Source organism: Tympanuchus pallidicinctus, unplaced genomic scaffold (genome assembly GCF_026119805.1).
Source record: "Tympanuchus pallidicinctus isolate F22 unplaced genomic scaffold, pur_lepc_1.0 scaffold12, whole genome shotgun sequence".
In the NCBI taxonomy this organism is placed as follows: domain Eukaryota; kingdom Metazoa; phylum Chordata; class Aves; order Galliformes; family Phasianidae; genus Tympanuchus; species Tympanuchus pallidicinctus.
The window spans coordinates 19,559,409-19,573,076 of NW_026294637.1; the positions used below are offsets into that span (position 1 = coordinate 19,559,409).

The window sequence follows — 13,668 nt, forward strand, 5'->3', positions numbered from 1 at the left end:
AGTCTGGGTCATCACCACAGGGAGATTTCACACCCCTTGTCTTCTGCTTTTGTCTCCTGGAGACAGCCTCTGTTCTCAGCGTCCTCCGCCTCACCCTGTCAGATTTGTTTTTCAGTCTCTATTCTGAATGTCCTCTTGAACCCCCTTAAATGCCATCTTGAATGTTCTCTTGAACGCCCTTATGAGTCCCATCCACTGGGCTTTAAGTGCCACCTGTTCCTGGGAGTCCCAGGGAGCCATTGCCCAGGGCATGTGATGATCCCAGCATAACTGGCTGAAGCATGTATTGGAGGCTGAGTGGTGAAGGCCATGAAAAAAAAATCCTTTGGGATTTCCCTATAGGGGTCCAAATATTATCACAAATCATCGAGGAGTTTGTGTCGGAAGGTACCATAAAGACCACCCAGTTCTAACAGTGCTGCTATGGGCAGGTTTGCCTCCCACCAGATCAGACTGCCCAGGGCCCCATCCTGCCTGGCCTGGATAAGCTGCAGGGATGGGGCACTCACTAATTTTCTGTGTGGTAACAAAGCATTACTTGGTTTATTGATGTGTCAGCTCCCAAAGGTAGGGTAAGAAATCTCAGGAATGGGACAGAATGTGTTTTCCTGCTGTGTTTCCGTTGTGTAGAGATAGGTCACTTGAATGCCGTCGTAGGCACCACTGCATGTTGTGGGATCATGAGAAGGTATGTTCTGCCTTCCTGCCAACTCTTCCTGCTGTTGATCCCTCTTGTCTGTTTGTTCTGGTGCTCATTGAGCGTAGAGCAGGTGTGCTGCTGGTCCTGTGGGGTAAAGCTGAGCACTCTGGACTCTGAATCCAGCACTTGGTGTTGAAATCTCACTGAGACCTCTACTTCTGGGCTCCCATTCAATTTTCCACAGTAGATGTTTGCTTTTGCCCTCCTGTGGTCTGCATTTCCTTATGCACTGCAATCTTCTTCATTGCCATTCTTCCTTCTCTGTGCTTTTAGCCATGCAATGGCCTTCCCCTGGCATGGTCCCTCCACACCTGCCTAGCTTAGTGAGCACAGGTCCTTGACACTTTCTTGTTCCCTTCTGATTGATGGCTGCTGCCTTGTGAGGGAAACCAGCAGAAGGTCACTGTATCCCACAGCAGCCGAGGCTCAGACCCTGAAGTCCAAGGCCTGCTCACGGCAGGATGGAGAAGAGGAGGCTGTTCAGAGCCATGTCTGCGGGTATGTTGCTTACTCCAATGAGACAGACCCTACCACCTCCCTGGGAAGCCGACTGGCATCTTGTCTGCCTTCATTGAATACAGTGAATTCTTTGTGTGGCGTTCTGCACATTCCCACTGATGTGCATGGCTTTTTGTCCTCTCACAGGGGTACCACTGAGAAGAGGCTGACTCTCTCGTGCTTCTTCCGCTTGCCCACCCTCCCTCTGCAGGTATTAAACACATGGATGGGATGCCTCCTGAGCCTTTTGTCCTCCACAGAATCCACCATTCCGTGCACTTCCAGACTCTGCTGTTGCAACACATCACAGAAACACAGAGTGGTTAAGCTTGGGAGGGACCGCTGTCTTTCTCTTGCCTGGGGACAGGCCTGCTGCTATGGGAGAGGGCAGGTTCTCCCTCCTCTGTTTCCAAGGATATGCGGTAAGCTTAGGGCAGAGGGCACTGCTTTTCTTATCAGAGCAGGTGACCAATGGCAGCAGGAGTAAAACAAATCACCGATTCCTAGCTATGTTGAACAAAGTCTTAAATGAGAAGGAAAATGTAGGGGTTTGGTACAGACAGGAAGTAAAACATTTGCTTGACCTAGTGATACCGAGAGAATGATCCATCCGTATGTGGGAGGTGTTCCCCAAAGGTGATGATTCTTTATTTCTATGATTTTTACCCAGCAAAGAGTATACCTGCCTAAATCATGAGCTGTCGTCTTCTCTAGGAGAATGAGGTGGGAGACAGAGTGAAAGGTCTTTCTGAAGGCTAGGCAGATTACTACCACAATTTTTCCTTGCACAGCTGGTCCCTCATGAATGAAGGTGACAAAGAAGTCACAAGTCCCCAGCTATGCTGCACAAAGTCTTTAATGAGAAGAAAAAAATGCAGTGACACATACAGAGAGGAAGTAAAACATTGGCAGGACTTAGTGAGGCTGAGAGAATGATCCATCCCTTTGGGTTATCAGAGACATTTGAGACACGATGGCTTAAGTTTGAGCGTAGTATCAACACTCAGCAATCCCTAAAAATAGAGAGCACCCACGACCCCATGGATGGTTCCAAGCTCAACAGTAATGACAGATTGACATGAGCTAGGGGAAAGTCCTTTGCAGACAGGGCTTAGAGCCATGAAGCCATTTCCTGTGTGCATCACGATTGTGTGTGCTTTTGCTCAGTGTTAAGGCAACAGAAAGAGATTAATTACAAGGAGAAGCAAAGTGGATAGTCAGGCATTTGTCTCTCAGGTTGAACCTAAAAGGCACGTCCATAGCCATGTTCCTTGGTGACTTGTCCATGCAGTCGGTTGTCTTCCAACCAGGGAAGAGGGAAGAGAGTTCAGGCACGGCAGCGCCTCAGAATGTAGGGTTGTGATCAAGTAGACGCCAGTATGCTTTCCTGTAGGTGATCCACACTGAAACACATCTGTTTTGTTGGTTCTCTTTCTAATGCCATGCCACCAGTATCTGACTCTGATGTCGTGGGCCAATGTAATAAAACAGCAAGCACTACTTTCATAGCAGCCCTCACAGCTAGAATCTTGGGGAATGAAGTGTTGGTAGCCACGTGACATGCTGCAGTTCTGGTTTCAGCTGGGACAGAGTTTATTTTCTTCCCAGTAGCCAGCAAGATGCTATATTTTGAATATAGGATGAGAAAAATGTTGATAACATATCAGTGCTTTAGTTGTTGCAGAGCAGTGCTTAAATCAAGACAAGGGCTTTCCAACTTCTCATACTGCCTTGCCTGGAGGAGGCTGGGAGTGCAGAGGAAGCTGTGAAGGGAAAGAACCAGGACTGCTAACTGAAAGCGTCCGTGGCACATTCCATACCGTGCGGTCTTGCTGAACAGTAAAACTGAGGGGAGAATGCTGGGGAGGATGGGGGCACTCAGCAGGTAGTGAGCAAATGCATTGCATCACTTGTTTTTTATACACTTGCTTGTTACCCTTACATTTCCTACAGAATAGCAACCGGGGGGTGCCTACACATACACATGAGAGCCATTAATAGATCAGAATGTACAGGACACCCAATCAACAAGCTTTCATGTTTGCAGACAAGGAATGGTTCTGGTGACCTCTGAGATAGTGATTTTTACAGAGAGAGTTTTTTTAAATGCTTTCTTCAGTTCCTGATTCCTCAGGCAGTAAATGAAGGGGTTTAACATGGGTGTGACAATAGTATACACAGCTGACACAAATTTATTCATGTCATAAGAAGAGATTTTCTTGGGCCGGGCATACATGAAGAGAGTGGCTGAGAAGAAAATAATGACCACAGTGAGGTGGGAAGCACATGTGGAGAAGGCTTTCTTCTTACTTTGTGTGGTGGGGATGTGCAGGATTGTTGTGATAATTAATAGGTAGGAGACAACAGTGATGGAGAGGGGAACAAGCAGGATGAACAAAGCCAACACAAAGTCCACCATCTCTGCCACTGACATATCAGTGCAGGCAAGGTTTAGCACTGGGCTGATATCACAGAAGAAATGGTTAATAACATGGGAACCACAAAACTCCAACTGAGAGATGAAGGAGATCTTGATCAAGGACACAGTGAACCCAGTGAACCAGGAGAGAGCTATCAGGCATACACACATCTGGTACGTCATGATGAGGAGATAGCGCAGTGGTTGACAGATGGCCACATAGCGATCGTACGCCATGGCAGAGAGGAGGACACATTCAGTGCATATGAAAGAACTGAAGAAAAAGAGTTGGGTCATGCATCCCGCAAAGGAAATGCTCCTGTCTTCTGCAATGAAGTTTGCCAAGAGTTTGGGGACAGTGACGGAGATGTACCAGACCTCAATGAAACACAGCTGACCAAGAAAGAAATACATGGGTTTGCAGAGTTCACGGTTTGCTTTGATCAGGGAAATGATGAGCACGTTCTCCACCACCGTTACAACGTACGTCAGCAGCAATACTGTGAAGAGTAGAACCTTGAAGTCCACCAGGCCTGGGAATCCTAACAAGAGAAACATGTTGATTTGGGTGGAATTCTTCTTCTCCATTCTGAGAAGTTTGTATCTAAACACTGGAGATTGAACAGAGACCCGGTAAGTCAAGGAAAACAGAAAAAAGGGGAATATAGGATAGAGGTATGAACATTAAAGGCTTTTTTTCCCCGTGGGAACTGAATAACAATTCACAAGGCAGACCAGAAGTTTTGTGATTAAGCTTTAGATGCCTGCCGTGTCGTTTTTCTCTCTTAGTGGAAACAACAACACCTACCAACTTTCAGATGAGATGTAAAGCATCCAAAGTGAAGGTTCAAAAATAATAAGAATGCAGGTGACTAGCATAACTGTAGGCATCCACATAGAACACCTTGAAGTACATTCTGATTAATCCCACCCCTGATTCCCTAGCTCATCTTCATTCTAGTTGTTTGCTACATTGTTTTCAGCAAAAAAGGAAGCAACCACATGAATATGACTGTAAGAACAGAAATTAATATCTCTCTCCAGATTACAGTCGCTGGTCACAAAGATCTGCTGGACACCATCCTGCAAACCCAATGCTGGCATCTGTATACATCCAGGGGCCGGGTAACATTTCAGCCGGGGATAAACTTCTACCAAATTGTTGGTGCATTAAATTAATATTTACATATGATTTTTCTCCCCATTAACCAAATAGTACAATTCCTAGACTTTCAGTTAAAATATAGACAATTTCCCTTTTCGGATGAAGTGAATTGCTTTTAAAAGGACCCAATAACAAGTAGGGCATTAGCATCTCCAGGGATTGCATTGCCATCATTTTATTTGCAGAAAGGTAGGAGCAGCCTCAGCACAGTGCAGAGCCCAACATTTCTAGAGGAAAATTTCTGACACTAAAATTTGCTTTACAGTAATTTGTTTTAACCTATAAAGTCCGTTTGAAAGCACTGCCTCATTAATATTGACATCAAAACGTGGATAATATTCCTGTTTTCACGTCACAGTTTTGCTTGAATATCAATGCAGTGTAAGCTTCTACATCAAACTCTAACTCAGACGTGTACCTGTGAAGCATGGCAATTACAAATTACAGGATTTAGCATCCTTCTGTAATGGCATTCAGCAAACCAACCCGTCTCCTCATTTATGCCAGGGAGGAGTGTGCGTAGACAATTTCTCCAAAATGAAGCCTTGGTAACTGCGTGCAATAACTTACGAGACTTAGTCTTTGTGAAGTTCACAACCGGGGTGGAAGCAAAGCCAAGCTTGAGACTTTTCATCAGAGGATCAATCAGCTGCTCATTGGAGCCATCTTTTGATTCATCTCCAAGCCTCTGTGTTCTTCAGTTATTCTTGAAATCATACATGGAAGAGAAATTGGAAATGTCTTATTGTAGTCATGGTTCTAGAACCTCTGTTGAATCTCTGGCAGTCCAGACCAGGCTGTGAATGCTTTTTGAATACAGGAGCGTAGTTCTACACGGAGGCTTTTGAGACCCTGTCAGCAAGATTTCAGACCGTTTCCTGGGGGGTTTGGTCTCTGGAGAGATGGCAGCAAGAGTGACTCTTTTTTTCCTCCCCTGCCGTGTTAATCACCGCATTTGTGTTTGTCGGCAGGTCTCAGCTAGCAGTGGCCCAGTAGCTGTTTCATGAGCTGGAAAGCAAAATCCTTGAATCACTGACAGCTCCTTGTTGAATATACGCTGGCATTGTCTGAGCTGCACACACTGCCTGTCCAAAGATGTCCGTTCTGTGTATCTCTCCCACTCTCAAATGCCTTTCCAGATCTGCACCAAGGATCTGCTTGGCAAATGTAGGCTTCTATCAAAGGTTAACCCCACCGTACATTCCTAAGAGTCTGGAGGTGATAGCTGGATGTCTCTGTCTCCCTGTCAAGACAGTCCCCACCCCACCGCTCACAGCAGATTATGAATCTCTTCATATATATATAGGGGAAAGCATTTGGAGACTCACAATGTCTCTGTTGAGCATTACCAACACAAAACTGCCTTTGATTCTTCCCCGGAAGCAACAGAGAGGGGTGGTGATTGAAATCCTCACCTGTGGCCAAATATGCCAGGTGGCATATGATATACAAATTGCATGGTGTTTAACCTCAACAGTGCTTCTCTGCATGAGGATGTTCCTTTGTTACAGCTACTTCTGTCATTCTATGATTTTAAGTGGATCAAAGCTTTTCTAGTCATCTTAATCACGCCTTTTTGATCTTGCTTCTCCCCCACTTCTGGGATGGGTTCCATGTCCTTGCTTCTGATAACCTGTAGGTAACCGATGGAAAATGCTTGAATAAGTTCTTGTCTATCATTTCTGCATATTTGTCTTATTTATCATACTGCTCTTCTACTGCTGATACTCCTCGCAGCCCTCCTGCTCACCTTCTCAACTGTGATTGCCTCTTAGCTCTGCTCTTCATATGCACAGCCAGTACCAGGATTTACCACCTCCTCCACACTGACAGCTCAACACCGCCATCCGAATATTGTTGCACCGCAGCCAGTAGAAAACAGGACCCGTTCTCATGCAGTGATGGATATGAGTGCTTTTGCACATCACCTGGCTTTTTGGACCCTCCTCAGGCCTTGGGCATCCCTCACAGTGGTGGTAAAAACCCCTGGACAAACCCATTCCACCAACACAAACACTTTCTGGTCTCGTCCTGGTCCCTGTATGCGGCTTTTGTGGCAAGGTTTTGATAGTAGGGGTGGATTCTGTGAGAGGCGTTCACAAAGGCTATCAATAATTGATAAGAGCCAGTTCTGAAAAATAGACCTGTCCCTCTCTAAAGCTCAGCCAGTGAGGCGTGTCAGTTGTGTCTCCATTTTGCGCTTTCATAGACTTCTCTCACTTCTGCAACAGTCACAGCAAGAGCTGGCATGGTAGTAGTAGGGAAGAAGCAAAGTGGGGACTAAAATTCCAGCTGCCAAATACCACCCTCAGCTTTTGTCTCCACAGAGCCGCCCTTGCCCTTGTTTCCTTGGAAGCAGCAGAGAGGCAATCTTTGGAGTTGTCACAGAGTTCTCTCTAGATCTGTCTTTGTCTGTGGCAGGGGAACAGCAGGCCCACAGGCTCTCTGTCCTGAAAAAGGGGTGTGGGGTGGTTGTTGATGGTTTACGGGTTGGTTTGGCCTGGCTCTGTGACCAATGGTGCAGGGGACCCCCAGAGCCACGCCCCGGGTAAGGGGAAGGGGGAAAGTGGGGAAGGATAGGGAGATGGGCCTAAAAACAAAAGAGCAGCAACGATACGAGGAGTAAAGTTAATTTACTAAATATGATATCGGAATGCAAGACAACACAGTGTAATACACTACAGTTGTAATTGAGGCTTATTAAATAACATAACATGTGAGCGAGTGTGTCCAAAACTGAGCTCCTTAATCTAAAGCTAAAGGCGAGATGGCTGGGGATCATGCACGGATGAGACGAGAATCAGAAGTGAGGGCTGTCTCATGACTTGCAAGCAGTTTTATCTTTTCCTCTGAACGGAAAATGGAAACACAAAGTCCTCTGGGGTATGTAGTTCTTCTTCTCTTCTGAGAACCAGGTACCCATAAAATTGGCAGTCCGTGGAACTGGAGCGTTAGCTCTTTACCTCCCAGTGCTCTACATGATGTTATGATGTGGAATACCGATAACAAAAATCGTAAAAGCATAAAGGCAGTGAAACCAAGGTGAGGCCAAGATGCTGAGAGGTGCAGGTGCAGCCTTGCTGTTCCATCTCTCAGTGCCTATGTGAGCCTGCAGTTTGGTGTCTGATGTGGTCAGTGCATGCAGTGTCTGAAGGCACGGACTCAGATGCATGAATGACTAATATTGTTTATTGCAGGCTCTAACATCCCTTATATACATTTCCAAGTTCCCTCCCGTAAATTTCTATCCCCACCAACATGTCAACAGAGCACTTAACAAGTCTCCTACATAACTAGACGCTAACTGACTGAGCAAGTGCTCATCCTATCAGAGCGACAAGTTGCCTTCACACACTTCTTCTCCAGTCTGGGTCATCACCACAGGGAGATTTCACACCCCTTGTCTTCTGCTTTTGTCTCCTGGAGACAGCCTCTGTTCTCAGCGTCCTCCGCCTCAGCCTGTCAGATTTGTTTTTCAGTCTCTATTCTGAATGTCCTCTTGAACCCCCTTAAATGCCATCTTGAATGTTCTCTTGAACGCCCTTATGAGTCCCATCCACTGGGCTTTAAGTGCCACCTGTTCCTGGGAGTCCCAGGGAGCCATTGCCCAGGGCATGTGATGATCCCAGCATAACTGGCTGAAGCATGTATTGGAGGCTGAGTGGTGAAGGCCATGAAAAAAAAATCCTTTGGGATTTCCCTATAGGGGTCCAAATATTATCACAAATCATCGAGGAGTTTGTGTCGGAAGGTACCATAAAGACCACCCAGTTCTAACAGTGCTGCTATGGGCAGGTTTGCCTCCCACCAGATCAGACTGCCCAGGGCCCCATCCTGCCTGGCCTGGATAAGCTGCAGGGATGGGGCACTCACTAATTTTCTGTGTGGTAACAAAGCATTACTTGGTTTATTGATGTGTCAGCTCCCAAAGGTAGGGTAAGAAATCTCAGGAATGGGACAGAATGTGTTTTCCTGCTGTGTTTCCGTTGTGTAGAGATAGGTCACTTGAATGCCGTCGTAGGCACCACTGCATGTTGTGGGATCATGAGAAGGTATGTTCTGCCTTCCTGCCAACTCTTCCTGCTGTTGATCCCTCTTGTCTGTTTGTTCTGGTGCTCATTGAGCGTAGAGCAGGTGTGCTGCTGGTCCTGTGGGGTAAAGCTGAGCACTCTGGACTCTGAATCCAGCACTTGGTGTTGAAATCTCACTGAGACCTCTACTTCTGGGCTCCCATTCAATTTTCCACAGTAGATGTTTGCTTTTGCCCTCCTGTGGTCTGCATTTCCTTATGCACTGCAATCTTCTTCATTGCCATTCTTCCTTCTCTGTGCTTTTAGCCATGCAATGGCCTTCCCCTGGCATGGTCCCTCCACACCTGCCTAGCTTAGTGAGCACAGGTCCTTGACACTTTCTTGTTCCCTTCTGATTGATGACTGCTGCCTTGTGAGGGAAACCAGCAGAAGGTCACTGTATCCCACAGCAGCCGAGGCTCAGACCCTGAAGTCCAAGGCCTGCTCACGGCAGGATGGAGAAGAGGAGGCTGTTCAGAGCCATGTCTGCGGGTATGTTGCTTACTCCAATGAGACAGACCCTACCACCTCCCTGGGAAGCCGACTGGCATCTTGTCTGCCTTCATTGAATACAGTGAATTCTTTGTGTGGCGTTCTGCACATTCCCACTGATGTGCATGGCTTTTTGTCCTCTCACAGGGGTACCACTGAGAAGAGGCTGACTCTCTCGTGCTTCTTCCGCTTGCCCACCCTCCCTCTGCAGGTATTAAACACATGGATGGGATGCCTCCTGAGCCTTTTGTCCTCCACAGAATCCACCATTCCGTGCACTTCCAGACTCTGCTGTTGCAACACATCACAGAAACACAGAGTGGTTAAGCTTGGGAGGGACCGCTGTCTTTCTCTTGCCTGGGGACAGGCCTGCTGCTATGGGAGAGGGCAGGTTCTCCCTCCTCTGTTTCCAAGGATATGCGGTAAGCTTAGGGCAGAGGGCACTGCTTTTCTTATCAGAGCAGGTGACCAATGGCAGCAGGAGTAAAACAAATCACCGATTCCTAGCTATGTTGAACAAAGTCTTAAATGAGAAGGAAAATGTAGGGGTTTGGTACAGACAGGAAGTAAAACATTTGCTTGACCTAGTGATACCGAGAGAATGATCCATCCGTATGTGGGAGGTGTTCCCCAAAGGTGATGATTCTTTATTTCTATGATTTTTACCCAGCAAAGAGTATACCTGCCTAAATCATGAGCTGTCGTCTTCTCTAGGAGAATGAGGTGGGAGACAGAGTGAAAGGTCTTTCTGAAGGCTAGGCAGATTACTACCACAATTTTTCCTTGCACAGCTGGTCCCTCATGAATGAAGGTGACAAAGAAGTCACAAGTCCCCAGCTATGCTGCACAAAGTCTTTAATGAGAAGAAAAAAATGCAGTGACACATACAGAGAGGAAGTAAAACATTGGCAGGACTTAGTGAGGCTGAGAGAATGATCCATCCCTTTGGGTTATCAGAGACATTTGAGACACGATGGCTTAAGTTTGAGCGTAGTATCAACACTCAGCAATCCCTAAAAATAGAGAGCACCCACGACCCCATGGATGGTTCCAAGCTCAACAGTAATGACAGATTGACATGAGCTAGGGGAAAGTCCTTTGCAGACAGGGCTTAGAGCCATGAAGCCATTTCCTGTGTGCATCACGATTGTGTGTGCTTTTGCTCAGTGTTAAGGCAACAGAAAGAGATTAATTACAAGGAGAAGCAAAGTGGATAGTCAGGCATTTGTCTCTCAGGTTGAACCTAAAAGGCACGTCCATAGCCATGTTCCTTGGTGACTTGTCCATGCAGTCGGTTGTCTTCCAACCAGGGAAGAGGGAAGAGAGTTCAGGCACGGCAGCGCCTCAGAATGTAGGGTTGTGATCAAGTAGACGCCAGTATGCTTTCCTGTAGGTGATCCACACTGAAACACATCTGTTTTGTTGGTTCTCTTTCTAATGCCATGCCACCAGTATCTGACTCTGATGTCGTGGGCCAATGTAATAAAACAGCAAGCACTACTTTCATAGCAGCCCTCACAGCTAGAATCTTGGGGAATGAAGTGTTGGTAGCCACGTGACATGCTGCAGTTCTGGTTTCAGCTGGGACAGAGTTTATTTTCTTCCCAGTAGCCAGCAAGATGCTATATTTTGAATATAGGATGAGAAAAATGTTGATAACATATCAGTGCTTTAGTTGTTGCAGAGCAGTGCTTAAATCAAGACAAGGGCTTTCCAACTTCTCATACTGCCTTGCCTGGAGGAGGCTGGGAGTGCAGAGGAAGCTGTGAAGGGAAAGAACCAGGACTGCTAACTGAAAGCGTCCGTGGCACATTCCATACCGTGCGGTCTTGCTGAACAGTAAAACTGAGGGGAGAATGCTGGGGAGGATGGGGGCACTCAGCAGGTAGTGAGCAAATGCATTGCATCACTTGTTTTTTATACACTTGCTTGTTACCCTTACATTTCCTACAGAATAGCAACCGGGGGGTGCCTACACATACACATGAGAGCCATTAATAGATCAGAATGTACAGGACACCCAATCAACAAGCTTTCATGTTTGCAGACAAGGAATGGTTCTGGTGACCTCTGAGATAGTGATTTTTACAGAGAGAGTTTTTTTAAATGCTTTCTTCAGTTCCTGATTCCTCAGGCAGTAAATGAAGGGGTTTAACATGGGTGTGACAATAGTATACACAGCTGACACAAATTTATTCATGTCATAAGAAGAGATTTTCTTGGGCCGGGCATACATGAAGAGAGTGGCTGAGAAGAAAATAATGACCACAGTGAGGTGGGAAGCACATGTGGAGAAGGCTTTCTTCTTACTTTGTGTGGTGGGGATGTGCAGGATTGTTGTGATAATTAATAGGTAGGAGACAACAGTGATGGAGAGGGGAACAAGCAGGATGAACAAAGCCAACACAAAGTCCACCATCTCTGCCACTGACATATCAGTGCAGGCAAGGTTTAGCACTGGGCTGATATCACAGAAGAAATGGTTAATAACATGGGAACCACAAAACTCCAACTGAGAGATGAAGGAGATCTTGATCAAGGACACAGTGAACCCAGTGAACCAGGAGAGAGCTATCAGGCATACACACATCTGGTACGTCATGATGAGGAGATAGCGCAGTGGTTGACAGATGGCCACATAGCGATCGTACGCCATGGCAGAGAGGAGGACACATTCAGTGCATATGAAAGAACTGAAGAAAAAGAGTTGGGTCATGCATCCCGCAAAGGAAATGCTCCTGTCTTCTGCAATGAAGTTTGCCAAGAGTTTGGGGACAGTGACGGAGATGTACCAGACCTCAATGAAACACAGCTGACCAAGAAAGAAATACATGGGTTTGCAGAGTTCACGGTTTGCTTTGATCAGGGAAATGATGAGCACGTTCTCCACCACCGTTACAACGTACGTCAGCAGCAATACTGTGAAGAGTAGAACCTTGAAGTCCACCAGGCCTGGGAATCCTAACAAGAGAAACATGTTGATTTGGGTGGAATTCTTCTTCTCCATTCTGAGAAGTTTGTATCTAAACACTGGAGATTGAACAGAGACCCGGTAAGTCAAGGAAAACAGAAAAAAGGGGAATATAGGATAGAGGTATGAACATTAAAGGTTTTTTTTTCCCCGTGGGAACTGAATAACAATTCACAAGGCAGACCAGAAGTTTTGTGATTAAGCTTTAGATGCCTGCCGTGTCGTTTTTCTCTCTTAGTGGAAACAACAACACCTACCAACTTTCAGATGAGATGTAAAGCATCCAAAGTGAAGGTTCAAAAATAATAAGAATGCAGGTGACTAGCATAACTGTAAGCATCCACATAGAACACCTTGAAGTACATTCTGATTAATCCCACCCCTGATTCCCTAGCTCATCTTCATTCTAGTTGTTTGCTACATTGTTTTCAGCAAAAAAGGAAGCAACCACATGAATATGACTGTAAGAACAGAAATTAATATCTCTCTCCAGATTACAGTCGCTGGTCACAAAGATCTGCTGGACACCATCCTGCAAACCCAATGCTGGCATCTGTATACATCCAGGGGCCGGCTAACATTTCAGCCGGGGATAAACTTCTACCAAATTGTTGGTGCATTAAATTAATATTTACATATGATTTTTCTCCCCATTAACCAAATAGTACAATTCCTAGACTTTCAGTTAAAATATAGACAATTTCCCTTTTCAGATGAAGTGAATTGCTTTTAAAAGGACCCAATAACAAGTAGGGCATTAGCATCTCCAGGGATTGCATTGCCATCATTTTATTTGCAGAAAGGTAGGAGCAGCCTCAGCACAGTGCAGAGCCCAACATTTCTAGAGGAAAATTTCTGACACTAAAATTTGCTTTACAGTAATTTGTTTTAACCTATAAAGTCCGTTTGAAAGCACTGCCTCATTAATATTGACATCAAAACGTGGATAATATTCCTGTTTTCACGTCACAGTTTTGCTTGAATATCAATGCAGTGTAAGCTTCTACATCAAACTCTAACTCAGACGTGTACCTGTGAAGCATGGCAATTACAAATGACAGGATTTAGCATCCTTCTGTAATGGCATTCAGCAAACCAACCCGTCTCCTCATTTATGCCAGGGAGGAGTGTGCGTAGACAATTTCTCCAAAATGAAGCCTTGGTAACTGCGTGCAATAACTTACGAGACTTAGTCTTTGTGAAGTTCACAACCGGGGTGGAAGCAAAGCCAAGCTTGAGACTTTTCATCAGAGGATCAATCAGCTGCTCATTGGAGCCATCTTTTGATTCATCTCCAAGCCTCTGTGTTCTTCAGTTATTCTTGAAATCATACATGGAAGAGAAATTGGAAAT

General features: G+C 45.8%; 2 protein-coding genes across 2 annotated transcripts; both read right to left on the bottom strand.

The window, feature by feature from the left end:
- Window positions 1-3,233: 3,233 nt before the first annotated feature.
- LOC128075536 (olfactory receptor 6B1-like) lies at window positions 3,234-4,205 on the bottom strand. Its single transcript, XM_052672373.1, has one exon. The coding sequence runs from the start codon at window positions 4,203-4,205 to the stop codon at window positions 3,234-3,236; it is 972 nt and encodes a 323-aa protein (XP_052528333.1).
- A 7,174-nt stretch (window positions 4,206-11,379) lies between these two features.
- LOC128075537 (olfactory receptor 6B1-like) lies at window positions 11,380-12,351 on the bottom strand. The gene has a single exon (XM_052672374.1). The coding sequence runs from the start codon at window positions 12,349-12,351 to the stop codon at window positions 11,380-11,382; it is 972 nt and encodes a 323-aa protein (XP_052528334.1).
- Between the last annotated feature and the right edge of the window lie 1,317 nt (window positions 12,352-13,668).

Excerpts from the sequence above, each read along its gene's own strand:
- LOC128075536 (XM_052672373.1), bottom strand. The coding sequence starts at position 4,205 with ATGGAGAAGAAGAATTCCACCCAAATCAACATGTTTCTCTTGTTAGGA.
- LOC128075537 (XM_052672374.1), bottom strand. The coding sequence starts at position 12,351 with ATGGAGAAGAAGAATTCCACCCAAATCAACATGTTTCTCTTGTTAGGA.